This window comes from Denticeps clupeoides, chromosome 4, assembly GCF_900700375.1.
Source record: "Denticeps clupeoides chromosome 4, fDenClu1.1, whole genome shotgun sequence".
In the NCBI taxonomy this organism is placed as follows: domain Eukaryota; kingdom Metazoa; phylum Chordata; class Actinopteri; order Clupeiformes; family Denticipitidae; genus Denticeps; species Denticeps clupeoides.
Window position 1 is genome coordinate 5,124,545 of NC_041710.1, and position 25,464 is coordinate 5,150,008.

Here is a 25,464-nt window from a genome sequence, read left to right on the forward strand (position 1 = left end):
CCCTCGACGCTGATTGGTCCAGTCAATTTATGCGCTTTCAAAAAACCAGTTACGTTGATTAGAGTTCGTTTTCCTTTACATACATGTTGCGATAATTTTCATAACCCGCTACCTTCAAAGTAAGTAACAATAACACTTTATGGGGTCAAATTATCAACCCCCCAATTTCCAATCAAATTACCCTTCATTTTAATAGAATTCCTTTCCTTGATATAATGGTATAGTTACACTTTTATAAAGAATGATCGTGCTAAATGCGATGTAAGGCAATCATTTGGTTTCAAATGATGGTTTCAGACGATGTCAGAAGATGTTTTTTTTCACAGTTCTGGCAAAGCTCTAACTTGGAACATCAACCTGAATTATTAATGCTGAAGACACGACACTTGCTTGTGGTATTTATTTAATTTATGTTCTTTTTATGTCCTTAATTTATGTAGTTCGTGCATTTACATCATGAATTCATTTAAAATTTTCTCTCCACTCTTCTGTTCTAGTGGTCATTAAAAAAGACTCCTTTTTGCTGTTGAACTGATGCGGTAATCAAGGATGCAATCATTGTAATCCAATCATTAAAATCGTATCATTCTCAGGCTCTATTCTCATCTGAAGACGTTTCGGAGCCACTAGAGGACGCCACTCAACCTCATCATGGCTGAAAAGCCAGACTTTCACATATTTCACACACAAAAAAAGAAAAAGTACAAAATAAACAGTCCAGATAGGAACTTCATCAAGGTATCGACAGATGAAATCAAGATGAAAAAATCAGACCATTGCTTTATGCCACATCTTTATGCCGATTTCATCATCACTGTTCATCTAAAACAACCTGTAAATACACTAAACTAATAAAGTAATAAAAATCCATGACAAATTTATCATAATAATTTGAGAGACAACAATGGGAGTGACCATAGAAGAGAGGAAAGGCCAAAACCGACACCAAAAGAAATATAATCAATTTTATAAAGTATTGTAATCTGTATTAGTTATTAATTGATACATTGATACATCAGTATCAACATGCTTTTGTATTGCACTTACAAGAAGAAAAAAAAGTACTCTAACATCCAAAGAACAGAATGGCAGCACATGTGACTTTCTGAAATAAATAAATGATCATGCAATCAAATCAATTTGCATTAAGAACTAACATCACCGGAAAAACAGCAAATAAAAGGCGCTGCCCTGACAAGGTGCTGCCCTGTGCAAGTGCACAGTTCTTTAAATGAAGGTTTAAAGCTGGCGGTCAGGGACCAGGCATCGTTGGCGGTGAGGATGTGACAGACAGACAGACAGACTGCGAGGAGGTGCGGAGGAGGACAGGAAGTTCTAGGATCTCCCAGACATTAGGTGCCCACCTCAGGTGACCAGCCCAGGACCTCCAGGGTCATTGTGGGGCCTGCAGGGCTGATGACAGTGGAATTTATATCAAGAGCAAGTAATACAGAATACTTCCCAGTGATACGAGATATCCTTGACCAGATCAGGTGCTCTGTATTAAAGTGCATTGAACCACTCCTCACATCACAAATGTGCTTCTTAAAGTTCTTTAACTGTGTTTAAAATTTTACTCAATTATCAGAATCAGAACCAGAATCAGCTTTATTTCCAGTTATAGTTACACATACGAGGATTTTGTTTTAGTGATAGAACTCTACAGTTCAACAAAAAGACAGTAACAAGACAAGTCACAGATATACAAAATATACAAAATAGCAAAGACACAATATACAGGGAGTGCAGAATTATTAGGCAAGTTGTATTTTTGAGGAATAATTTTATTATTGAACAACAACCATGTTCTCAATGAACCTAAAAAACTCAATAATATCAATGTTTTTGGAAGTAGTTTTTAGTTTGTTTTTATTTTTTAGCTATTTTAGGGGGATATCTGTGTGTGCAGGTGACTATTACTGTGCATAATTATTAGGCAACTTAACAAAAAACAAATATATACCCATTTCAATTATTTATTTTTACCAGTGAAACCAATATAACATCTCCACATTCACAAATATACATTTCTGACATTCAAAAACAAAACAAAAACAAATCAGCGACCAATATAGCCACCTTTCTTTGCAAGGACACTCAAAAGCCTGCCATCCATGGATTCTGTCAGTGTTTTGATCTGTTCACCATCAACATTGCGTGCAGCAGCAACCACAGCCTCCCAGACACTGTTCAGGGAGATGTACCGTTTTCCCTCCTTGTAAATCTCACATATGATGATGGACCACAGGTTCTCAATGGGGTTCAGATCAGGTGAACAAGGAGGCCATGTCATTAGTTTTTCTTCTTTTATACCCTTTCTTGCCAGCCACGCTGTGGAGTACTTGGACGCGTGTGATGGAGCATTGTCCTGCATGAAATCATGTTTTTCTTGAAGGATGCAGACTTCTTCCTGTACCACTGCTTGAAGAAGGTGTCTTCCAGAAACTGGCAGTAGGACTGGGAGTTGAGCTTGACTCCATCCTCAACCCGAAAAGGCCCCACAAGCTCATCTTTGATGATACCAGCCCAAAGCAGTACTCCACCTCCACCTTGCTGGCGTCTGAGTCGGACTGGAGCTCTCTGCCCTTTACCAATCCAGCCACGGGCCCATCCATCTGGCACATCAAGACTCACTCTCATTTCATCAGTCCATAAAACCTTACAAAAATCAGTCTTGAGATATTTCTTGGCCCAGTCTTGACGTTTCAGCTTGTGTGTCTTGTTCAGTGGTGGTCGTCTTTCAGCCTTTCTTACCTTGGCCATGTCTCTGAGTATTGCACACCTTGTGCTTTTGGGCACTCCAGTGATGTTGCAGCTCTGAAATATGGCCAAACTGGTGGCAAGTGGCATCTTGGCAGCTGCACGCTTGAATTTTCTCAGTTCATGGGCAGTTATTTTGCACCTTGGTTTTTCCACACGCTTTTTGCGACCCTGTTGTCTATTTTGAATGAAATTGATTGAAATTCAATTGATTGAAATTTTGAATGCTTGATTGTTCGATGATCTCGCTTCAGAAGCTTTGCAATTTTAAGAGTGCTGCATCCCTCTGCAAGATCTCACTATTTTTGACTTTTCTGAGCCTGTCAAGTCCTTCTTTTGACCCATTTTGCCAAAGGAAAGGAAGTTGCCTAATAATTATGCACACCTGATATAGGGTGTTGATGTCATTAGACCACACCCCTTCTCATTACAGAGATGCACATCACCTAATATGCTTAATTGGTAGTAGGCTTTCGAGCCTATACAGCTTGGAGTAAGACAACATGCATGAAGAGGATGATGTGGACATTTGCCTAATAATTCTGCACTCCCTGTATAATATATATAATATAAAAAAGGTATGTCCACTTATGATGTGTTTATACAGTTATGGTGATATGTGCAAATGTGAAATGTAAATACGTGTGTGTTAAGTAAATTCTATTTTTTAGCTCTTATGACTCATACTGTAAAATAATTAAAAAATGAACAACCATTTGGTCGACCATACTTTACAGAAAACCATTGACTCAAAGCCTGTGAGAAGAATCTTCTGACATTCAAGAGCCGTGACAAGAATCATGATGCTATCGCCCTCTGCAGTTTTTATGGCCAGGCATAGTTGTTTCGACCCCATATGATTTGTAGAGTTTGTGTATTTCATGGGAAGGGGAGGTATGTCCTGCATCGCCTTCCTTGCAGTGTTACGGTGAGATGACATGCTTGAATTAAATAGCTATAATCCATTTATTATCCCTGCTATCATTGAATTTGGTTTCAGAGCCCACTTCAAAATCACTTTGCCCAAAATCACTCTGTGCTTTTTACTTTACTGCTTTTTTTTTTGTATGGCTCTTTTTCTCTTTTCTTAAACATTGTCTGTAACTCATTTGCACACCTTCACCCTATCAGTTACACATATTTTATGTTAAGACGTAAAAGTGTAATATTTGGTTATGTTTGCAATATTTGCATATTGGTTCATTGTATACTTACAACATTTGCAATACTGTGGTCTGTAGTAGTCGCAAAAAGCATTTCACTGCATATCATACCATGTATGACTGTGTATGTGACAAATAAAATTTGAATTTGAATTCAATGCTTTGTTTCTATTGGTTGTGCTCAAAGGTCAAAGTTCAACAAAATGTAACTTTGATGGTGATGTGTGCAGCAGCTCTATATGCCAATTTTATATTCATTGTTTTTTGGAGTGCATTTTTCTCTTTTTCTGACATTCTTTTACTTTATAATGGCAGAACTTTATCAGCAACAATTAGTCTTAAGTTCCATTGAATGCTCTGTTCCTTAAACCAAGCCTGTCACTTTAAAATATCCATCTTAGTACAACTGAAAATAGTTGCAGCAATACAGCTGGCCAGATTCACACTGGTACAGTATCTAGTGGAGCAGCGGATGTGGGTTCGAGCATTATTTCACACTATTCAAACCTATTTCATGATTTAGTTTTTATGGGAAAACAAAAAAATTACTAAATGACCATAAAAGCATCATTTCATATATGTTATGACTGCCCACTGCTCACCAAGGGTGATGGGTAAAAGGAGAGGACACATTTCACCGTGTCACCGTGTGCTGTGCTGCAGTGTTTCACAATCACTTCACTTCATTCATTTCATATTTCTTTTCAGTTCAATAACCATGGGGCATTAATTATGATGCTTGCCTTTGACAAATGACTGTCTGGAACGTATTACAGTGCATATGGATATCTGCATCAAGATTTTTGAATAAACCCACTCTCCCCCATTAAAACAGCATACTTGTGGAATTCCTGTACAAATGTAGTGAAACATGGTTTGAACAGAAGGGGTCGCTATTTATGTTGCTAGAAAAGAAAGTCCTTAAATGTAGTTATTGAAAAAAAAGCTGTGTAAATATCACTCTGGCAAAAGTTTTATATCACAACACAAACTGTATCTGACCCGATGGATCTTCTTTGCAATTGTGGTTATTGGTAGGAAAGGTGGGTAGATTATGTTCATGAACCCTTGTTTTGTGAGAGATCTTTATATAGGCATTTGACATAAACTGTCTCTGGTGTTAATGCAGCATTAGTCTTGACTTCTTGATCTTGTCTGGTGGTTCCTGCATCTTCTTTAGGGTTTGGTATGAGAATTCAACTGTAAAAGCACCACACATTTTGTTCTAACGGCACTCATCTCATTTATTCAGCCTGACATAAATATAAGTGATATCGATACGCGCTATGACGTACTAAAGTATGTCTGGAGGACACTCTTTACCGGCCTCGGTCAGTCGTAGTCTGTAGAGTTGTGGACCTTCAGGGTTTCAAACTGTTTTAATCAGGCTAAGGTTTACTGAAATGCTTTAAATTTAGAACAAATTAAACACACTGAATTATTTAGTGCATATAAAAAAATACACGCATCGGTATCTGAATGCCATTGTGACATGAAGTTTACCTTCACCCTGATTCTGTCTGCTGCAGGAAGCAGAACACAGTAGCCTGCATATTTAAGAAGTCCTCTGGCAGATTTCTGGCCAAAATCTATAAAAGCCCATATCTTAGAACTTCTATCCTCTATAGAAACATGAGTATTCTTAAAATAAGAATCATGAATATGTGCAATCATTTCAATTTAGAGACTTAATATACTTGTTTGCATTACTTTCATATTTTCTCTCAAGAAAGCATTCAGAAATTATTATATGGATATCATTTAAAAGAAAAATTCCTGTCCAGCCGTGGTAACAGAGGAACAATCCACACAGTGGGATAGATTATAAATTCTCATCAAGTCGCATGAAAAAAAGTCAGGATATTAAGACTTCTAATCACTGTGTCAAATTATTGATGACTCTGCACAGCACAGGAAAGAAAAAAAAAATGGAAAAAGGAACAAACATTCAAGTGCGCTCTTTATTCAGAGAAACAGGCAATGCACAGAGTGTAGATGAACAGATTTGTTGCAGTAGTAACATCCAAATAGCCAGCAAATCCTGAATTAAAGCTTTTAATCAAGACCTCCCATCGCCATAAACTGGATTCACGATGAAATGCATATTTCCTGGAGTATGCAGTATGCATTGCTTTTTTTTTTATTATCATGCCAGCATTTAGGGCAAAAAAAGGCTAGATATCCTTGGTTGTGCACAGTTCCCAAAGGAAGGACATAACATATTTAGGCATTAAAATGAAAACAGACAATAATAATGCAAAAATCATATATCTTAATACTATAAAATAAGGCCAGATTAATGCTGACATGGCCAGGTTGTTCTTTCTAGATACTCGCTATTAATCTGCTGTGAAGTGTCTCTTTTATTACTAGAAAACAAGACCAGCACACTCTGCTAACATAAACTTTTTTCACTTATCCTACCCTGTGACATGTTTTTTCTCCCTCAGAGGGATCTTTCCAGGCATTTTCAGTTTTCAGAAAGGCTTACGGGCAACCTCTATAAATCACCACATATCAAAAAGACACACAGGCTCATCTAAAAACATTTCTCTGCTTGAAAAAGGGAATGCAGCTCATGTATCTGCTTCTGCGTTACTATTCTACTGTAACATGACAGTCAGCCTGCGGATGAGATCAAGCTACCACTAAACTGACACATTCAAGCCACAAGCATCCGTACAACAAATACTGAAAGATTCTTATCTTATAAGACTATTTATTATTATTATTATTATTCCCTCTTAAAAATTAAAGGAATAAACCTACCAGCCTATTACAGCTTGACTATGTTGGCTGTGTTTTAATCTACTTTAAACTACCTATGATTAGTCCTTAAAGATCTGTTGTTGCCATAGTTGTTATGAGCATTAAACATTCTCTCTTAAATAGGAACCCTCATATTTAATAGACTGTTGAGAAGCCGAACAGAGAAATGCTGGTCTTTGGTGTGAGAATATAGAATCGTGGAATCCCTTATTACTCGTGTCCATTTTGGGGTTCGCTGTCCTTAAGATCAGATTGAACGTGTTAAACAGAAAATACTAGAATTCAGTGTTTATTCACGAGTGACTTCCTGACCCAGGCTGACCGCGATGAAAGCAAGAGGCATTGCTTTTACTGAAACTTGAGAGGAAAGCTGGCGCGTGAGTGTGGAGTGAATTTACCCATATGCATTAACCTCTTATCCACAAATCGGTCAGTAATAAAGCAGTCAGTGTGCTTTTTTGCACGTTTTCAGTGCAGCACATCTTGACTTGCGGTCCCGTGTGATTCTATCATAATTCTGTTACTAATTTGATCATCTTTGTGCTTCGGTCATCCACACGTCACCACAGTGTATCAAAAATAGATCTTTTCTTTAAAACACAAATAACAGCTTGTAGTCTGTACCAAATATCTGTGGCGTAGAAGCGTTTGGCCATAGTAAATAAACAGCACCTAAATTTATCACATAAACCGTTGCATTTATTGCTAGGGTTGTTCTGAGCGAAATGAAACCAGCACAACAAAAGAGAAGATAAAAAGGTACTGAGGAGGTACGGTCTATTTGTGTAGTGACTGCATCACACCCTCCAAAAGCATCGCTAGAGAAGCAGTTAATTGACTCTCAGCCCTTTCGTGCCGCAGTTCAAGAGCTTCTGACCGGTTCCTCGCACACCCATTTACCTGCAGCGCCTGCAGGGGGCGCTGCGCTTCGCTATTTGTCAATGAGCTTGACCAGGCTCTGCCTCAGGTCGTTGAGGTCAAAGATCTTGATGTCCAGGATCTCGATCACCCTCTGCATCTCGTTCTCGATGCGGTCCCGGTCCTCCAGGGCGTTGGCCAGAGACTGCTCAGCGCCCTGCACACGTCTCTCCAGGTCAACGTTGCGAATCTCCAGCTCCTGAGGGAGCAACGCGGTCAGTCGCCACTTTCGTGCAACGCTGCACATATTTCTACGTCTCTCTACTTTTCCAGATTGTGGAAATGAGGCTAGGGGTTACCTGTATTCTGTGTATTGCCTCTTCTCGCTCCTGTTCCATCTCGTGGAAATCAGATTTTTTGCTCTGCAGTATGTGTATTTCCTGACGCAAAAGAAAACGTAATGTTAACGTCTGTTCTGTCCAATAAGGCGCCTCGCCATAAACGCATGCATCCTGCACATCATTAGCTAACTGCTAATCTAAAGATGATCATGTAAAAATAATATTGCCGCAGTGTGGCCATGACCTTTGTTTCGTATCGGTACTATGTTGATCACTCTGGGTCACCTCATCTTTAGCCTTCAGAAGGGCCTCCAGCTCCTCCAGGGACTGAGTTAACTCATCCTTCAGCATGTCGCTGGGCCCATGGCCGCCGTGAGCCTCCAGGTCTGCCACCTGGATGAAAAGCCAGAATCCTTTCATGACACAACTAAATCAAACCGGTTCCTCTCAGAGCTCTTTCAGTGAATGGTGCACCGATTTAAATGAACTGGGCCAAGCCTCCTGGGTGGCGCATATGATTATTGATACCAAAGACAGCGGTTTCTCTGCTCTTGCGAAGGATGATTTAGGAGCATTTTAAATGGATGACAAAAAGAAAAAAAAAAAAAAAAAAAAAAAAAAAAAAAAGTCTTTCAGCGCTAAAAATGAGATTGTGCCTCGTCACTGTGCAGACAAATATAAAAAGTAAAATTTTCAGTCATACAACCTTCATACAATTCTCCATAGACCGCACACACACACACGGCAACTGGTTAAAGAGAAGAGAAATCCACAACTTCAAAAAGCGGTTTTATTAAAGCAACATTCTATCACAAGAAAAAAAAAAAAAAAAAAAAAAAGCTGACTGAGTGCGACTGCCGGGCCTATTCTGACACCCCAAGTGACATGAAATTTAGACTTGATTGTCGTGTTAGAGCAGTATATGATGGGGAAAAAAAAACGGCAGAAAATAACCCCTCTTAAAGGCCTCTGCCACATGGAGAGCCTTGAGAGAGTGTATTATTTTTAACTATGTAGAGTAGGAAGAAAAAAAAAAAATACCCAAAACGAAGAGCTGCCAGCTCCCTCTGGTGATTTTTCATTTCGCCTAACTAGGGCGCAGAAAGTAGGATATAGTTGTCCTACAAAGCCCCGCCCCCTCCACACAACTCTTCCCTTACACCACCCCCTCGAGACATGCACCATTTTCAGCCACCTGGTCGCCTGGATCACTCCAGAGACAGTTGGGGAGAGACTTTTTTTTGTTAAATCATATTTTGTCAATATTTACATCACCACAATTTTTTTCCACGTTTCACTTGACTGCGGCAGCGTGACGGGCAAATTGCTGCCATCAGCCTCATTCTACCAGAACAGCGATTCATCCAGTTACCTTGATGTTCACAGTCACCTCCAAAGTTTTACACGTACACAACCAACTACAAATGCATGATGGTAGTAGCCTAGCGAGTAAGACACTCGCCCATGAACCAGAAGACCCCATTTACATATACTACCATTGTGTCCCTGAGTTGCTCAAGGGAGACTGTCCTCATAACTATTGATTGTAAGTTGCTCTGGATAAATGCTGTAAATGTAAATGTAATGATGTCAAAAATGTGCCAGTGGGGACTGGTTTGTTGTTTACCATTCACCGGGCCCCACAGCATGGTGCATTGTGATAGAACAAGAATTATTGATTGAATCATTAAGCATGGTCGTGCTCAGCCCCTCCCACTGTGGACACACCCACTTCCTTGTGATTGGTCTGTGATTCACTGTAAACTGCAGCATTTTAGTGTGAATAAAGGTTAATATTTTAAGAATAAAGCAATACAATTATGACAATACATAACAATTCTGAGAAGAAAATCATGTTCTACTATTAATTCCAATTAAGAGTAGAACAGCTTTGCAAAAATCTCTCTACAGGGAGTGCAGAATTATTAGGCAAATGAGTATTTTGTCCACATCATGCATGTTGTCTTACTCCAAGCTGTATAGGCTCGAAATCCTACTACCAATTAAGCATATTAGGTGATGTGCATCTCTGTAATGAGAAGGGGTGGGGTCTAATGACATCAACACCCTATATCAGGTGTGCATAATTATTAGGCAACTTCCTTTCCTTTGGAAAAATGGGTCAAAAGAAGGACATGACAGGCTCAGAAAAGTCAAAAATAGTGAGATATCTTGCAGAGGGATGCAGCACTCTTAAACTTGCCAAGCTTCTGAAGCGTGATCATCGAACAATCAAGCGTTTCATTCAAAATAGTCAACAGGGTCGCAAGAATCGTGTGGAAAAACCAAGGCGCAAAATAACTGCCCATGAACTGAGAAGAGTCAAGCGTGCAGCTGCCAAGATGCCACTTGCCACCAGTTTGGCCATATTTCAGAGCTGCAACATCACTGGAGTGCCCAAAAGCACAAGGTGTGCAATACTCAAAGACATGGCCAAGGTAAGAAAGGCTGAAAGACGACCACCACTGAACAAGACACACAAGCTGAAACGTCAAGACTGGGCCAAGAAATATCTCAAGACTGATTTTTCTAAGGTTTTATGGACTGATGAAATGAGAGTGAGTCTTGATGGGCCAGATGGATGGGCCCGTGGCTGGATTGGTAAAGGGCAGAGAGCTCCAGTCTGACTCAGACGGCAGCAAGGTGGAGGTGGAGTACTGGTTTGGGCTGGTATCATCAAAGATGAGCTTGTGGGGCATTTTCGGGTTGAGGATGGAGTCAAGCTCAACTCCCTGTCCTACTGCCAGTTTCTGGAAGACACCTTCTTCAAGCAGTGGTACAGGAAGAAGTCTGCATCCTTCAAGAAAAACATGATTTTCATGCAGGACAATGCTCCCTCACACACGTCCAAGTACTCCACAGCGTGGCTGGCAAGAAAGGGTATAAAAGAAGAAAAACTAATGACATGGCCTCCTTGTTCACCTGATCTGAACCCCATTGAGAACATGTGGTCCATCATCATATGTGAGATTTACAAGGAAGGAAAACAGTACACCTCTCTGAACAGTGTCTGGGAGGCTGTGGTTGCTGCTGCACGCAATGTTGATGGTGAACAGATCAAAACACTGACAGAATCCATGGATGGCAGGCTTTTGAGTGTCCTTGCAAAGAAAGGTGGCTATATTGGTCGCTGATTTGTTTTTGTATGTCAGAAATGTATATTTGTGAATGTGGAGATGTTATATTGGTTTCACTGGTAAAAATAAATAATTGAAATGGGTATATATTTGTTTTTTGTTAAGTTGCCTAATAATTATGCACAGTAATAGTCACCTGCACACACAGATATCCCCATAAAATAGCTAAAAATAAAAACAAACTAAAAACTACTTCCAAAAACATTCAGCTTTGATATTAATGAGTTTTTTGGGTTCATTGAGAACATGGTTGTTGTTCAATAATAAAATTATTCCTCAAAAATACAACTTGCCTAATAATTCTGCACTCCCTGTATTGATGCCTTTTAAAATGATTCCTCTTATCGTTCTTGTTTCTCTTTATGTCACACGCATGTAAACGCATTTCTATCATGTACACAGTACATATTTAACACAAAACAATGTTCCTCCGGGGCCATGGTGCAACAGAAGAGCAGAACAGAACACAAGTGCAAACAGGAACAATTTAACAAACCAAAAGCCACCACATCAACAATCCAAAGGGCAAAGAAAACATCACTGAGTAGGACTCAAAAAAAGTGGAACCCATCCAACTCTGATCAGCACTGGATCACCCTGGGTTGTTTATGTTGAGTTATATGGTGATGTGAACTGTCTGTCTGAACAGACAGAAACGTCCTTATAAGCTTTATAACGCATTTATAACCATTATATAACATCTGTTACTTAGGAATTTCATTAGTGACTACAAAAAGCCTGAAATAGAAATGTTGCTGTGTTCCACTAAAAGAACCAATTCTAGAACAGACTACTGTCCCAATTATCACTCCCAGTACCTGCTCGACCTTCAGCAGCAACAACCGGTGCTGCTCTGTTCAACTGCACCTCTGTAATTTTCTTTATAATCGCAGCACACTAATGTGCCGGGCCTTAGCGGAAAATGCACAAAGAAACCCTCTCCCCTGTGGTGGAAAAAAAAAAAACGTAAATCCTCGGGGAAAAAGAGTATTCTGGATTCCTCTCCCGACCCTTCTGAGAACCAGGAATGATAATTACGAAGTGTCAGGAGCGCGACTCTTTAAATGAAGTAATGATTAGAAATGTCTCTGACTCACGGCGCACTTTGAATAAGTCGATTCTCATTGTGAACGCTGTGATGAGGAGCTTTGACAGATTTGTAGGCTCTGCCAGAATGCGTAATTATCCATTTGGGACCTCGAGATAACCTTCAGTGGGTTTTGAAGATGAAAGGCTTCGGGTTAGTCATCAGTGAGAACGTGTTTTTTTTTCCTCCAGCCTTTAGCACTTCGGTTACCACCATCGTGGGGGTGATGGTGGCCTATTTTAAAGACCACACACCTCAAGGCATTAACACACCACACATCTCTGAGCAAGCCCGTTAAACACACTTTGGCTAATGCACCAGATATGCCGCTGATTCTTTTACCTCTTTTCGATACAGACCAGTTCACAATAAAAAAAAAAACAAAAATAAAATATTCTAATGCAGTAATAATTATTTAATGCCCTTAATGTTGCGAGTCAGACATTAACTTGGTTTACCTTCGACTGTTCAGTGACGGAAAGCACCGTTTTTCAAGTTGGCGCCGACCACAGCAGCAGACGCCAAGCATGGGACTTGTTTGCTAGTATAAGTTAAGGAGTTCTCAGGATTTTCAGAAATAAACACAGTGGGTACGGAAAGTATTCAGGCCCCCTTACATTTTTCACCCTTTGTTACATTGCAGCCATTTGCTAAAATCATTTAAGAACCCCATATTACAGAAAAACGCAGATTTATTAATAAAGAAAAAACGAAATATCACATGTTCCTAAATATCTAAAGACCTTTTGCTCAGTATTTAGTAGACTTTTTTGATTTAATACAGCCTCTGCCATTCCTCCCTGCAGATCCTCTCCGGTTCTGGCAGGTTGGATGGTAAACGTTGGTGGACAGCCATTTTCAGTTCTCTCCAGAGACGCTCTATTGGGTTTAAGTCAGGGCTCTGGCTGGGCAATTCAAGGACAGTCAGGGAGTTGTTGCGAAGCCACTCCATTATTTCAGCTGTGTGCTTATGTGCAAGAGTGGTGTGGTTACACTAGATTAATATTTGCTATTCCCCTAAAATGTGTGTTTTTGTGTCTTATTTTATAATTTTCTGAAGACTTTTATTTTGCTCAGCTGTACTATGTAGTATTTAGGGTTGAATTATGTTAACAAATCACATTTCCCTGTTTGTTTAATTATCTGTGGGACATGTAAGTGTGTTATTGGTTTTGCTTACATGAAACATGTATTTCTTTGTTGTTTAATTTATGTTGTAATGAAGAGTTCTGTGAGTTATAAAATTCTATCATCACCCCCCCTTGCTGTATAGTTGGACTGAAAACATTCGGCCCAGTCTGAGGTCCTGAGCACTCTGGGGAAGGTTTTTGTCCAAGATATCCCTGAACCAAGATATCACTTTATCTTTCCCTCAATTGCAACCAGTCGTCCTGTCCCTGCAGCTGCAAAACACCCCCACAGCACGATGCTGCTACCGCTTAGAACTTTAATTCTATCTTGGTCTCATCAGTCCTTCAGGTGTTTTTAGCGAACTCCATGCGGGCTTTCATGCGTCTTGCACTGAGGAGAAACTTCCGTGGGGACACTCTGCAGTGATGGCTGACTTTCTACAACTTTCCCCAATCTCCCAACTGCATCTCTGCAGCTCAGCCACAGTATTTGGGTTCTTCTTTACCTCTCTCACCAAGGCTCTTCTCCCCTGATAGCTCAGTTTGGCCAGACGGCCAGCTGTAGGAAGGGTTGTGGTCGTCCCAAACCTCTTCCATTTATGAGATTATGGAGTGGCACAGAAATGTTATTGTAACCTTGGCCAGGTCTGTGCCTTGCCACAATTCTGTCTCTCTGAGCTCTTCAGGCAGTTCCTTTGACCTCATGATTATAGACAGGGGTGTGGCTTATATAGACAGGGGTGTGGCTTTCCTAATCAAATCCAGTCAGTATAATCCAACGCAGCTGAAATGAACACAGACTCAAATGAAAGTGTAGAACCATCTCAAGAATGGTCAGATGAAATGGACAGAACCTGAGTCAAATACATGAGTCACAGCAAAGGGTCTGAAGACGTTTTTCTTTGTTACTAAATCGGCAAAAATCAACAGTTCTGTGCTTTTCAAATCAATACGGAGTGCTGGGTGTACATTAATGAGGACAATATAACTGAAATCATTTTAGCAAATGGCTGCAATATAATAAAGAGGGAAAAAGTTAAGGGGGTCTGAATACTTTCCGTACCCACTGTACTTATAACATATATGTTTGGGGTTGGACTGTCCCTGTAACTACACTACTACTGGATTAGGGGGTCTACTAAATGCTATTAAATGTAAATGCAAGAAAGCACTTCTTGGTAGTTAACTGTTCCTTAAAGAAGAAAAATGAACTACCCTACAATCTTTAATGGTGGTTTTTTAACAAAGTTTACAAAAGGGAGGAGCCCTTCTCCATTCTAGATGAAAAACATGAAAGTGGTTCTTTTTGTCATTGTGATACACAAGGTGACACAAAAAAAACTAAATGAGTCCTCTGCATTTAAGCCGTCACCCTTGGTAAGCAGTGGGCAGCCATGAAAGGGGAGCAGTGTGTGATCAAGGCAGCCTCAGTGTCACTATGGCGGTTCGGGATGTGAAACCCACAACCCTTCGGTTACGAATCCACTTCCTTACCCACTATAAACCTGTACCCATCAATATATCAGATGATTAATCATCAAAGATCATGTTTCTTTATCTATTCGTTTACGTAAATCCTGAGGGCGTCTTTGCACCAGTTAGAAAATAGTGGGCAGAGGATGAAATGGGTCTCCTGTCCCAGTTAAAGCGAGATGCTCTGCTACGGAGGGGACGGTGTTGATTTTCAATTAAGTAATCAGTCAGGCAGTGTGAGGGAAACTGTGCGAACTAGGGCAAGGTTTGTGGTCTCACCTGCTCCCGCAGCCTTTCAGTCTCGTCCTGGTAGGCAGTGAGCTGTTTCTTCCACTGCTCAACGTTAGCGTTCGCTTCATGTAGCGCGGCTACCAGCTTGGCATTGCTGTCCTGCAGCGTGAAAAGCTCTGCTTCCAGGTTCATCTCGCAGATCGACCTGGACACAAGCACGTACATATCCATCTGAACCTATAAACTCACAGGCGTCTTCAGAGTTTACAGGACGCTTCTTGTAGACATCTTCATAACATTTACAGCATTTATCAGACGCCCTTATCCAGAGCGACTTACAATCAGTAGTTACAGGGACAGTCCCCCCCTGGAGCAACTCAGGGTTAAGTGTCTTGCTCAGGGACACAATGGTAGTAAGTGGGGTTTGAACCTGGGTCCTCTGGTTCATAGGCGAGTGTTTTACCCACTAGGCTACTACCACCCTTAATAAACTGAAGATGTCTTTAAAGCTTTTTTTTTATGTGAAGAAACACAATTGAAGGCACAATGATGAATGGCCAAGCACACAGTTATTTTGTACAACCAGCACAATATGTTTCTGTATATTCGGCGTAGCTAATTTTCTGCAACTAACCAGCTAGTAGTGGCTTACTTTCGAAGACAGAGATTTGTAGCTTATGGGGGGAGAAAAATCACAGGTTGAAACCCCACTTACTACCCTTGTGTCCCTGAGCAAGACACTTAACCCGGAGTGTCTCCAGGGGGACTGTCCCTGTAACTACTGATTGTAAGTCTCTCTGGATAAGGGCGTGTAATTAAATAGCAGATCTTTGGAAAGCATTTTATTAAAACACTGCACCCGTATGAGGTAAATACTTCACACAATGTTCCATATTGCGATCCAAAGATCTCAAGTTCGACAATGCTCCAGTTTAGAAATGTTGCATGGACTGGCCTTGTGCACCTCTCACTCTTCCCCCACAAGGTGTATTGTTAAAGCTGTCCATCAGGTGAAGGTGGTGAAAAATGCAGCAAGAGCATGTAGCTCCCAGCACTTCACCACCACACAGAAGAAAGTAGAGATGTGAAAATGCCATGGCAACTGCACCGTGGAAATATGGTCTTTGTGCCACGATGGACAAAAGAGAATGGCGCGGAACCGAGAGGGGCGGTGCAAAGATTGCACTCTTAAGTCTGACTCAGACCCAGTAATGACCCTTCCTCATCACCTAAGGTGCTAAATGAGAGCGGAATAATGACGTGCTGCATCTAGGGGACGTTTGAGGCCAATTACGAATGACGGAATGTGAAGCCACTTGTTACTTGAGGGGGTTCTGTCCTTTCCTCCCCTGACCTACACAGATCTTTGTGACAAAGGTTAGCATCAAATAAATAAATAAATACGTGATCGCACGAGGGCGCGTTCGAGCGCATACTACACAGCAGCACTGACAGCTGAAAGGATTTAGAAGCACCTTCCACAGCCAACTATAGACAACACTACATCGTGACTAACATGAAGTAAAAGGATGCAGACGGGGTTTACCCTTCAGATAGCATCTTCTTGATGCGCTCCTTCTCGGAGGAGAGTGTGATATCGGCACTCTGGCTGCGAAAGAGCTTGTCCTCTGGACCGTTGACACACATGACAGGAGGTGACTGCAGCTCATCTGAAAGATCCTGATGCAGAACGAGACCACACAATTAACAGCTTAAATGTTTCATTAATTTAATGTAGATTCATATAATTTTATGCATCACCACCAGACCTAAAGAACAAAACCACAACAAAGAATTTAGAGATTTGGGTCAAAACAAACACATTATTCATAATTACTTAATATTCTATGTGTTTGCTTTAATTAAAAAAAAAAAAAAAAAAAAAAAAAAAAAAAAGAAGTCCTACTCATACAAACTGAGAAAACTGAAAATGCAGCTTAAAAACTATTCTAAAACAGCTTTTGACTCATGTTGCATAACATACAGTGGGTGCAGAAAGTTTACAGACCCTTTTCACTCTTTGTCATGTCATTTGCTAAAACTGTCTTTCCCCTCATTAATGTACACACAGCACCCCATATTGACAGAAGAAAAACTGAATCTTTGCAGATTTATTAACAAAGAAGAACTGAAATATCACATGGTCCTAAGTCTTCAGACCCTTTACGTTTGCTAAAAAAACAACTTAAGGACTCCAATATGGTGAGAAATAAGATTCCCCAGTCTGATGAGACCAAGATAGAACTTCTAAGCATGTGTGGAGAAAACCAGGCACTGCTCATCACCTCTTTAATACAGTCCCAATAGTGCATCATGGGGTATTTTTCCAGTTGCAGGGACTGGACAACTGGTTGCAATCGAGGGAAAGATGAATGCGGCCAAATACAGGAATATACTGGATAAAAACAGTCCCCAAAAGTTCTCTGGACCCCAGATTGGGCCAAAGGTTTACCTTCCAACAAGACAATGACCCTAAGGAGTGGCTCAAAAACAACAACTCTGTGACTGTTCTTGAATGGCCCAGCCAGAGCCCCGACTTCAACCCAATTGAGCCTCTCTGGAGAGACCTAAAAATGGCTGTCCACCAACATTTACCATCCAACCTGCCAGAACCGGAGAGGATCTGCAAGGAGGAATGGCAGAGGATTCCCAAAACCAGGTGTGGAAAACTTGTTGCATCTTTCCCAAAAAGACTCTTGGCTTTTACATTTACAGCATTTATCAGACGCCCTTATCCAGAGCGACTTACAATCAGTAGTTACAGGGAGCAACTTAGGGTTAAGTGTCTTGCTCAGGGACACAATGGTAGTAAGTAGGATTTGAACCTGGGTCTTCTGGTTCATAGGTGAGTGTGTTACAAAGGGTCGGAATAGGACCATGTAATATTTCAGTTTTTCTTTGTTAATGAATCTGCAGAAATTGCAACAATTCTGTGTTTTATCTGTTAATATGGGGTGCTGTATGTACATTAATGAGGAAAAATAAATAAATGTAAAAAAAATTTAAAAAAGAGTGCAATATAACAAAGAGTGAAAAATTTAAGGGTGTCTGAATACTTTCCGTACCCACTGGATGTCCCAATGTCTTTGCACTTTTCCATGCGTGTTCCTGTTCCTGAATCTGAACAAGGCTGCTGCATCCTGATACGATCCTGTTCTTCACAGAAATGACCGGTCTCCTTACATCCCCTACCCCCTACCTGCGGCTGCAAATGATGCAGTAGGGGCTTCACCTGAGGTGGTAAATCAGACTCAGGGAAAAAGGTGTCTGTCTGCTCTGATAACACAACCAGCGGACTTGATGTCGGTCTTTTTCATTTTTTACTTTTTTCAAACTCACTCCAGGTGTTGTGCACATTCAGGTCAGACTGGGATTTTCTACTTCCTCAAATGAGACCCCCCGAATGGTGTATGTACATGAAATTGGCCTCCATGCACGTGGCTATACGCCTGCAGTGTCCATAGTAATGAGGAGGCTTTTGAGGAGCCTTTCAATGGCAATGTTCAAATTACTAATTTATTGTTACTACTCAGTTTTTCCCCAGCTTACAAGAACATGTATTAAAGTATCATGCAAATTCATCATGTGACCGTATTACTTTTATTTAATTTTTTGCGCCAAAACTAACATCTGAAACATACCTGAGAGAACTGGAGCCAGGTGGAAGAAAAAGAAAAAGAAAGAAAATTTAATATTTTTAATCACATGTATTCAATGGAATTTTAGTACATTTAGATCATATAATTGAGTAAAATAAATTGTTGTATTGTGCTATTAGTCAAATTATCTCTATTTCATAGCTATGTTTCAAAATTACAAAATTAAATCGGGATAAAGGCTGCCAAAAGGAAATATTAAGACCGAGTAGCTAATTGCCCTTTAGACAGTTGACCTGGATGAAAAAAAAAAAAAAAAAAAAAAAAAAAAATCTACATTCCTTCCCAGGCAGGAGGTGCCAAGCTGAGCACCACTCTCATGCCCGCTGCACAAGATAATTTTATCGCCGCCCTACTTCTCCGCTCGTTTCCCCCATGAGACAGATGACCCAGCTCATCTTTCTTACTCATTTCTCTCCATCCTCTCCACCTAAGCGAGGCCGCTTAACTCCTTATTTACCTTCGCGAGCGCAGGCTCTGTAATTCTTCACAATGTAGGCACGTCTACGTAAATTACCGTTATTACTTTGAGGCTGTTCAGCGGCCAGCACTGGTGAAGTGAACAGTGGGGTAAATACTAGGCAGCAGCTCACAAGCTGGAGATTTGAGCCATTCCTAGTCTGTGGTAAAGCTGCAGGTGTTGCTGGGTGTTCCCCACGGTGAAGTGGTCAGAACCTGTTCACATTCATCCCATCTGCTCTGGGTTTAAATAATGGCAAAAGCCTCAATTCTGCTCACAACAGAGAGGTGTCAGAACACACAGTGCAGCACAGCTTGCTGTTCATGGGGCTGCATAGATGCAGAGGGTTCGGACGTTAGAAAAAGGGGGATTTAATGTTGTGGCCGGTCAGTGCACATGAACCAAAAATGTGCTCCACAAAATCAAAACGGTGGAGAAGAAATCCTCCAGCGCTCAACATCACAACATTGTCAGTGCTTCTGCATTTCGCTGCTCACCTGAGGGGCAGCGATGCTCAGGCCGGGGTTGTTCATCTCCATCTTTTCCTGGGACTTTTCCCTCGCCAAGCGCGCAGCCTCCTTCACCTCCTTAAATCGCTCGGAGAACTAAAGGAACATTTTTCAACAACGTCTTTTTTTAACACTCATGCCACAAAGCGTTCTGCTTTGAAGGGGACACTTCTAAAATGTAGTGTGTGTCAGTGGATGTCAGATTCAACAGTTCCTCCTTGTGTTTGATGTGGTAGTGGGCGTGGCTCCTGTGACGACTACAACTGAGAAGAAGGTTTCTGAGGACTGCTGATGGTGAAGAAACAGTCCAGAATACAAGCCAGAAAGTTTTCTTGGTGTCAAAACGTATTTATTTCTGTAAATCCTGAAGGCAGAAAGTCTGCAGGGGCAGTGGGGGGCTAGCGGGTAGGGCAACGGACCCGTAATTGGAACAATGCTGATTGCACCGCCATGGCGAAACTGAGCAAAGGACCATACCCACACACGGCTCCCCACAGGGGATGAGTAAAATTTCACTGTGCGCACTGCGTGCTGTGCTGTGTCACAGGTGACAACTAATCACTTTCAGGCAACTTACCTGATGGAGCTGCTGTTCTGTAGCAAAACCCAGTCCATAGACTGTGTTGGCTCGACTGTCCGCCCATTGGCCAAACTTCTGGGAGGTTTTGGTGAAGGTCATGTTGTGGCTGATAGTGCTGTTGATAATGGCCTGTTGGCAAAAAGAGCACGTTTACATGTTTAGACTTTTAATATAAATATCACTTCACCACTTTACCACGCTGCACCAACATCTTAAGACTAATTTTTACATGCATTCTCATTTAAAACAAAGCACTTTTTGAAAGTGCTTTTTTTTTTTTTTTTTTTTTTTTAAAGAGATGCATTATCAACATAAAATATATTTTTTGTCACTTTAAGTTACTGAAACTGTATTGTGTGTGAATATGAGTACTATAAATGTAAATATATGTCACCTCAATAAAATTCCCAAGAAGCTATTTTGGGAAATGTCCTGTGAAACTGTGAAATCTGTCCTCCTGTTACAGCTCTTCAGTCCAGGTCACCATGGATTTGGTATATAGGTCAACATGGATCGGATAACTGAAACAGTCTTCCCAAATCCATAAGATGTACATTTGCAAATTTTTTTTTCCTCTTTTATCTCTATTTCAAAAGCATCTGAAACCCACATTAGTTTTCCCATCCTTTTTAAGCTGCTTGATCGACCCACTGAAAGACTAGCAGCACAAACATGATCAAATCCAATCTTAATAAGCACTCTGGGAATGCAAATTTTTTCACAAAACTACCAGGGAACAAGAAGTACTTAATCTACCTGATGACTGATTTTAAGTACATAATGGTTAAGAGGGAGCTTGGGTTGAAAACTGAATGTCATATGTCGTGCGGCTCTTTTAAGGTGCTGCTGCTGCGCCTGTGCAGATGACCTTAGTTCCGCCCACACTGATGATGCGGTACACATTCCTGTTGGCATCGTAGAAGAACGAGACGGTGACGGCATGCTTGCTTGCAGGGATCCAGTTGCGCTTGGTGGCGGGATCGATCTGGAACACATGAGCTCTGGTGCTGAAGATGGGCTGCTCTCTGAGACACACAGACAGAAAAATGCATCGGAAATGTTACATTTCTACGTTGGTGAACTCCGGAACGAGTGGAAAATATCATGTGACTCTGTGGACGGTGTGATGCCTTAAACTAAAAAAGTCAGAAGATCCAGAGCATTAAAGTGCACCATTTCCTTCCATTACCTGAAAGTTAATAAGACAAATTCAATTCAGAAATCCCACGAATCTGATTCGATTTGTATAGAGCCAGGAAATTGTAGACAGAATGCAACTCCTTGGCTCCTCGGCAAAACCATCCCAACTTGCACACTTTACCAACATCTACGGAAATGGAAACCTTGCAGGGTAGCCACACACCTTCACATGGCGCTTTGTTGTGTGCTTTCGATTACACTGGCAGTTACGGAATAATTGAACAAAACCAGTGTGATAACAATGTGGCACTTGGTATGGACCTAGAGATGATATTTTGTGACATTTCCCACGTTCCTTCATAGATTCACACACAAACAGATATGAAAAACCCAATAAGACACTTCCTTGTGATATGCAGTTCATCTTTCTGAATGATCTTTCATTCCAGTGATGATGTCCCAATGATGTAATGCTGCAGTATATGTCCAAACCATATACAGGGTGGTAGTAGCCTAGTGGGTAACACACTCGCCTGTGAACCAGAAGACACAGGTTCGAACCCCACTTACTACCATTGTGTCCCAGAGCAAGACACTTAACCCTGAGTGTCTCCAGGGGGTGGGGAACTGTCCCTGAAACTACTGATTGTAAGTCGCTCTGGATAAGGGCATCTGATAAATGCTGTAAATGTAAACCATGATACTAGCACTACCATGTACTTTCTGTGCAGGGTCCCTCTGGTTTCAAGAACAATGTGAGTTGCTGTCTCACTGTGATTCTGCTAAATGAAAATAATTTTTATTATCCAACATAGGAATTACGATGTAAGTCATGTGAGATTGAGATTGATACCTCAAAATTGCAACAAATGCATGCTACAGATTTTAACAATTCTTTCACTTCCTGTTTTCGTGCTCAGAGTGTATCCTAGATACGCGGTAAATATTTGCCCATCACACCGTCGCCAGTGTTGGCGCGAGCTTTGGCTGCTGCCGCCTGGAAAATGCGAAACCTCGTCAAATCGGAACACGACTGAGGAGCTGGAAGGAGAATGTTAGGCCTGGCACAGAAATGTGACAGACATAAAAGGATAAGCGGTGGGCCCGGACGAAATTAAAGGCCTGTAGACCACACAAATACAACAGCGTGACGTAAGAAGGATTACTCAAAACTGGATCACGGCGTCCGATTCAAGACAAATGGTGAAAATAAGATTGTTCTAAGCCACACAATCCCTGAATGTAAGCTGTAATGGTCATAATCATGCTTCAAAGCTTTATATATCGGCAATGAAATGGAACAAAGAAATAAATGCACTCTTACGGGTTATTCTGGCACTCGGCAAAATCAAAATGGGGAAGCAAATAAAAAAAAATAATAAAAAATAAAAAAAAAAAATCGATGGTGGAACTTCAGATGCTAATCGTCTTCAGACCGGTGTCAGTTACATCCGTTCGTCTCTGAGCCAATAAGCTCTTCACTCCTCCTGCTGACCGTAAATCTGCCCGCAGAGTAGCAGACATCATAATCGCGGGTTGCATAAAATCTGCGCTTAAAAAAATAAAATAAATAATAATTAACTCGTCTCGTAGAATCCCTGCGTCCTCTGGCCTTCTGGTCGCCTTCCGTAGGCTTCCACAAATCCGGGCGCGTCTACTCTCCTTAGATCTGCTTCCATTCACGACCTCTGTCCTTTGCACTGAGCTGATTGGTTACATGCCGATCGTGCAGACTGCGATCCACGCATGTACTGACCACCGCCTGACCCGTCGCCTGGTCTGGACAAAATAATAACGGCGTTTTACGTTATTTATTTATTTTTTCGTTTTTTTTTTTCATGGACGGATACAGTGTCTAGTTCTGCATCTAAGAAGCAAGTAGAGTTCACTCGCTCTTTCTTTTATGAAAAAAGAGAGAGAGAGAGAGAGAGAGACAAAGGACAAACCGTCCTTGGACCAAAGAAAGACAGCTTCGCAGTACGCCTCCGCCACCGGGTTGGGGTGGTCAAGGTCATTTCTGGGTCCACATAATAAAATAATGCAACAATGCCCCAACGTACTCATCAATGCCCTTTAAAAATTCATCCGGAACAACGGATAATACTGTCCAAGTATACTATGTACTGACCACCGCCTGGTCTGGACAAAATAATAACGCCATACGACATTTTTAAAATTTTTTTTACAGATTTTTCACCCAAACCACATACAGTGAAGCGGATTTAATGAAAGATGAGGGCCAAGATGAGACTTATTCACGTATTTTACAGTGTTCATAGCGGCAAACGTGCGAACAGGGACTTCGCAGTAACGTGGAAGTCTTACGCCGAAAGAAACAGCAAAAATGCACGTAGACATTATCACAATAACTGTTTTAAAAGTTACCAAAAAAAAAATTAAGAATAGGCTGGATTTGTAATGGAGGTTTTCCCTCCGAGCCGACCAAAAGCCAAGGCCGAAAATTTGCCATTCCTGTGGTGAGCTTCCTCAAATGCCATACTTTAGAATAAAAGCCATTCGCCATATAAAGTCATATTGAACATTTGTGGCATACAGATAACCAGCCATCACTGGCGCTCGGGAAAGGAGCCCAAGGATGACCGCACTCAGAGATCCATGTCAGCTGACGAGGGCCGCCGCTGCCTTGTCCTGCTCGGAACGTTCTGGAGACGCTCGATATTATTGAGTGTTGTGCCTCAACGCTCGCTGAGAGTTTTCCGGACAGCCTGGACGGCTGCACCTTGCTTGAATGGAGTGTAATAAAAAAAAAAAAAAAAAAAAAAAAAAAATCTAAGAATGTCAGGTTTTTTAGAAGATGGTCCGTTCTGGTTTAACGCAGAAAGAGAGACCAGAAAGAGAATTCAGAAGAGTCCAAGTTAGGGGGTCTTTAGATTTTTTTTTTTTTTTTATCTAGGCCACACACCAGCTCACGATATGATGCCCGCCTTTATCTTTAATTTGGAACAACACATTCCTTTCTGCACTTTAGCATAAAATCATGACATTTTTTACTTAAAAACCACTGGTACTACTTGGTACTAGTGCCTGGACACCCAGCTTTAAGCGGGGGACGTTGGTTTTGCACGCCGACTAATAACTAAAAAGAAAGTCGATTGGGCTTCAGTGGCACATGTTCGTGGGCGGATATAGTGTCTAGTTCTGCATCTAGGAAGCAAGTAGAGTTCACTCGCTCTTTCTTTTACGAAAAAGAGAGAGAGAGAGAGAGAGAGAGAGAGAGAGAGAGAGAGAGAGAGACAAAGGACAAACCGTCCTTGGACCAAAGAAAGACAGCTTCGCAGTGCGCCTCCGCCACCGGGTTGGGGTGGTCAAGGTCATTTCTGGGCCCGCATAATAAAATAATGCAACAATGCCCCAACGTACTCATCAATGCCCTTTAAAAATTCATCCGGAACAACGGATCCTTCAGGAACTGCGGTCACCTGTGTGTGTGTGTGGTGACAGGCTGGTGTCGTGGTGGCACACACACACACACACACACACACACACACCTGGCCCGAATGCACCCGGTTCTTCCAAATAAAACCATTACGGACCAATATAAAACAAATAAAATCTTACCTGTCTCTGTGTAACGGATACATGCTTACAAGATGATGGATGGCCTCCTTCTGAAAGCAGAAATAAGATCAGGTCTGCCCGTCCCAATTTACAGAGAATAGACGCAAGAAACTAGTTTTAGCTTTAACTTAATTCCCCACCAGAAATCTTTTACGGAGAAGTAAATGAAAATATCTCATGCGGTCGTTCTCGTAACGCAGCGAAGCACAGCGAGGCTACAAAAGTGCAAAAGCAGACGAGACGGCAAAGACGGCACGACAACCGGCGAAACTTGCCCCATGTCGCGGTAAATATCAACGCTCCAGACACGCCGCTGGACCCGGCTCTGACCCGGACACCGGCGCTGCGGACCGCCGGGCACCACCTACCGCCGCGGGCATCACACGGACCGTCCTCCCCGACGTCAGTCGCCCTTGCGGGGCGGAGCGCGGCTGCGACGCGGGCGGAGGCGGCCGGCGGCGACTTCTGGAGTCACGCCGGTGTGCAGGGCAGCCCCGAGCCGCTGGCGCTGCTCTCCGCCGCGGATCCGGCGGCTTTTAAAAGCCGCTCTCGCCCCACCTGCTGGCGGCGCGACCGGCAGGCGACCGTCGC

The 25,464-nt window shown here is 41.7% G+C and overlaps 1 protein-coding gene across 8 annotated transcripts; it reads right to left on the reverse strand.

Moving 5' to 3' along the window:
- Window positions 1-5,888: 5,888 nt before the first annotated feature.
- LOC114789120 (homer protein homolog 3) lies at window positions 5,889-25,464 on the reverse strand. Of its 8 annotated transcripts, none has more exons than XM_028978218.1 (11): window positions 25,242-25,464; window positions 24,874-24,920; window positions 21,023-21,179; window positions 20,152-20,283; window positions 19,563-19,670; window positions 18,591-18,599; window positions 16,496-16,629; window positions 14,998-15,154; window positions 8,177-8,284; window positions 7,910-7,990; window positions 5,889-7,809 (listed from the first exon to the last, which is right to left on the reverse strand). In XM_028978218.1, exons 1-11 carry the CDS (start codon window positions 25,251-25,253, stop codon window positions 7,624-7,626), a joined length of 1,131 nt encoding a protein of 376 aa, XP_028834051.1. In that variant the 5' UTR covers window positions 25,254-25,464; the 3' UTR covers window positions 5,889-7,623. The 8 variants fall into 8 exon arrangements, with proteins under 8 accessions (XP_028834051.1, XP_028834050.1, XP_028834052.1 ...); XM_028978217.1 differs by having other exon boundaries at window positions 24,874-24,923; XM_028978219.1 differs by having other exon boundaries at window positions 8,136-8,284; window positions 24,874-24,923; window positions 25,014-25,464.

Coding starts and splice junctions, on each gene's coding strand:
- LOC114789120 (XM_028978214.1), bottom strand. CDS start 25,052: ATGAGATATTTTCATTTACTTCTCCGTAAAAGATTTCTG. Junction 19,671..20,151: donor CAGAACAGCAGCTCCATCAG/GTAAGTTGCCTG, acceptor ATGTTCCTTTAG/TTCTCCGAGCGATTTAAGGA. Junction 7,810..7,909: donor AGGCAATACACAGAATACAG/GTAACCCCTAGC, acceptor TTGCTCCCTCAG/GAGCTGGAGATTCGCAACGT.